General features: G+C 40.0%; 1 protein-coding gene across 1 annotated transcript; it reads right to left on the bottom strand.

Moving 5' to 3' along the window:
• Positions 1 to 1,164: 1,164 nt before the first annotated feature.
• LBX1 (ladybird homeobox 1) lies at positions 1,165 to 2,642 on the bottom strand. Its single transcript, XM_033940142.1, has 2 exons — positions 2,318 to 2,642; positions 1,165 to 1,655 (listed from the first exon to the last, which is right to left on the bottom strand). The coding sequence occupies exons 1-2, from the start codon at positions 2,640 to 2,642 to the stop codon at positions 1,165 to 1,167; spliced, it is 816 nt and encodes a 271-aa protein (XP_033796033.1).
• Positions 2,643 to 3,419: the final 777 nt, after the last annotated feature.

Genomic DNA, 3,419 nt, shown 5'->3' with positions numbered 1-3,419 from the left:
GGGGTGTTTTTTTTGTTTTTTTAAACAAAGGCGTACCTCCTCCCTAGCTCTGCATCTCCTTCCTGCCCTCCCTGAAATATTAATTATAAACCATTGTTAACAGTAGAATTTAAATGAGCCAGCCAGATTTAGGCGAAATTTTCATTCATAAACGTACGCTACCAATAGAAAAAGCTGATCTGAAAAAGAAACATTTATGATTATACAATCAGAAATTACAAGCAACTGGAAGCCAAACAATAACAGTAAAAGTCTATCAAAATGTTAATAATTTTATTGTATTGGAAAAAAAGGAACTCTGTACAGTTCGAAGAGAGGAAGGAAAAAAAAATAAAAAGTCAGAGTTGTCCCTAGTATACTAACTTAAATAATAGGCCTTTGTAATTTATACATTTCAAAAAAACTTCTCTGTACATATTAGCAATCTATACCATTTTGTTTAAATGTATTATTATTGGGTTTCGTCCTTAAAAGCATGCAAAATTCTAAAAAGAGTATAAAATAATTATAGGGGGTGTTTGAACCACCTTCATATAAAAATACGAAAGGTAGCTTTTTTAATAAAAGCATAACAATAGCAGAAAATGGCAAAAATAGATGTACTTGATAAAGAGAGGCAGAAGTGGCTTTGGAAACAAACTCTCAGATATTCCTTCAGTAGAAAAAAAAAAAAATAGAAGGAAAAAAGAAATTAAAAAGAAAAGATAATGTTTCGTGCACATTTAAGCATGCAAATAGAAATGATAAAGTTATCCTAACTTAAATCCTACTAGAGTACTTTGAAGTATTTAAATAATTGGCTCGCAAACAGTTGTGTATATGATGTTTCTCCAAGTCTTTAGGATATGCAAACAATAATTTGTAGTTATTGAAACCACAACGTTAAAAAAAGAACCCCAAAAAATCCAAATATATGCTTAAATATTTATATAGAAGCCATACACAATTGCACCATTCCAAAAAAAATGAAGACTACCTGATCTGGCAGCGTTGAAAATGTTTGTCTTTTCCTAGATTGCTTATTGCTTTTATTGAAAAGAAACTGCCTCAGTTGTAAATATTTGAGTTTCTATGACTATATAATACAAGCGCAGCATAGAAAAACACCGCCCATGCTTTCTGTCCGAATTTGTCTCTCGCCCTTGAAAACCCATCTTTTGAAAATCAGTCATCGACGTCGATCTCCACATCTTCCTCGTCTTCTGAGCAGTCCTTGCTAGTGAGCTGGTCTGTGAGTGGGGAGCAGGGAGAGAGCTGGAGCTGGCTGCCAGCGTCGAGTCCGTGTTTGGGCAGGTTTGGGGACGTGGCCCTCGATTTGCCCCTGGTGCCTTCCGAAGTTTGGTCCAACTCCGAAACGGGGCTGACGGCGCCCCGGACCGGGGACTCGGAAAGTTTTTTCGAGGACTCCACGTCCGCTTTCATCTCCTCCAGGTCTCTCTTGAGCTTCGCCCGACGGTTCTGAAACCAGGTGATGACCTGGGCATTGGTCAGACCCAGCTGCTGGGCGATTTGGTCCCGGTCGGCGGGAGACAAGTATTTCTGATACAAAAACCTCTTCTCCAGTTCGTAGATCTGGTGGTTTGTAAACGCCGTTCTGGACTTTCGCCTCTTTTTAGGAGTCTGTCTTTGGCCAAAAATAGTCATCCCATCCCTTCCTGAAAATAAGAACATTTTGGGGGGGGTTCAGTTAAGACAATCCTCAAACATGGATACAAAACAAAAGCCAGTGTTATTGTCGTTAGGTACGAAGAAAATGTTGCAGATCGATGAGAAAGTGCATTTAGCGTTATCTATAATTAGTTTCAAGCTGTAAACATTAACATATGTATTACATTGCTTGCATACCACAAGGACTTCATTAGTATGCAACTAATTTTTTAAAAATACTTTTTATTAAAAAAAAGTGAAAAATTAAATAATAGTATGAATTTGGGTTATGGTTATAGTCAACTGAAGACGTCCTTTGCAAGTAAACATATATATATATATTTTTATTTTTTTTTTGTAACTTTTGCATGATTATTTTCTATCCCTGTGGATTTGTCTGACAACTAGACTATTAAAAACGAAAGTATGTTAAGAATTAACTAGAAAAATTTTATTAAAATAAATCTGGATTTAGGAAGAAGCTAAATAACCCCTGGCCCGCCCTGAAGATTTGATTTTTTTTTCTTTTTTCGTTTTAAGTATTTTATGAATTTCTTTTATTTTTTCCCCTTGCCTCACATCACAGGTGTGGAGACCCTAACACGATCTCTCTTGCTGGTTTCCCAAATGCAGCTTTGTGGTCAGGACAGAGTCGAGGGCTGGATCTTACCTTCAGCCGCCTGGAGCACGCTGACTTCCAGCCCCTTGAAGGTTTTGCTGGCCAGCTCTTCCAGGGCACACAGGGGCGAGGTCTGGGAGAGCAGTGCCCGGCTGGAGAGGGCTAGCCCCGCCGGAGGGGTCTTCTCTGCCGCGGTCAAGAGATGAGCCGTCCCGCAGATGGTGTAACTTCTCCGGACCGAGGGCTTGTTCAGAATATCCTCTATGCTGAAGGGGGTCAGTGGCTTATTCGAGTTGGCAGGTGGCGGCAGGTGATCCAGGGGGCTTCTCCGCCTTTCCTCCACGGAGGACGATTTCGCCTCTTCTTTGGAAGTCATTCTTGACTAGTGGCTGCGACCAAAAACGTCCCTTCGAAAGAGCTCTTTAAAAAAAAAAAAAAAAAAAAAAGTTCTTCCCACAACTTCCAAGAAAGGTCCTTCCCAGCTGTCGTCGTAAAGAAGGACCGGAGACAATCCGCAAGGTTAAAATGATTTTTTTTTTAAGGGAAGGGGGGAGGGGGGGTTGCCAATGAATAGGCAAAGATTTCGGCAGCCCTGATTCGAAGATGACTTTTTGCACTCTTGTCCCAGTTTCCTCTTCCCAGTTGCTATTTAAAGGTGCAGAATTCCCCCCTCACTCTTTTTTTTTTTTTTTAGGTCTCAAAAGACCTGATAAGGCGAGAGTCCTAATCCTTAGACTGGGGGGGAAGCAAAGAGACGGGGTCATTGATTATTGCTAACAAGTAATTGTTGATTGGGGAGAGGATCAATTATCTCCATTGGCACTCTCACCCTCTCCCTCTCTGTCAGTCTCTCATTCTCTCTCTCTCTCTCTCCCTCTCTCTCCCTCTCCCTCTCTCTCTTTCACTCTCCGTCTGTCCAATGCAGACGCTTGCAAGTCGGGAGCTCCATTAATTAGAAGGCTTGGCTAGTAGGTGGAGCCCGGTTGAATTATAATGCCTAATGCACTTGTCATGTTCTTTTCCATTATTTGTTTCGCCATATATATATATTTTAAATTACATTACACACAGGCTTTATTGCGTCAGGATAATATTGTATGAAAGAAAAACAAACCCTACCAATTTCCTGTTTTATTTTTATTTTTTTTATTTT

The sequence above is a fragment of the Geotrypetes seraphini genome, chromosome 4 (genome assembly GCF_902459505.1).
Source record: "Geotrypetes seraphini chromosome 4, aGeoSer1.1, whole genome shotgun sequence".
In the NCBI taxonomy this organism is placed as follows: Eukaryota; Metazoa; Chordata; class Amphibia; order Gymnophiona; family Dermophiidae; genus Geotrypetes; species Geotrypetes seraphini.
The sequence above is the reverse complement of the archived record's forward strand: the minus strand, read 5'-3'. Positions and strand labels throughout refer to the sequence as shown.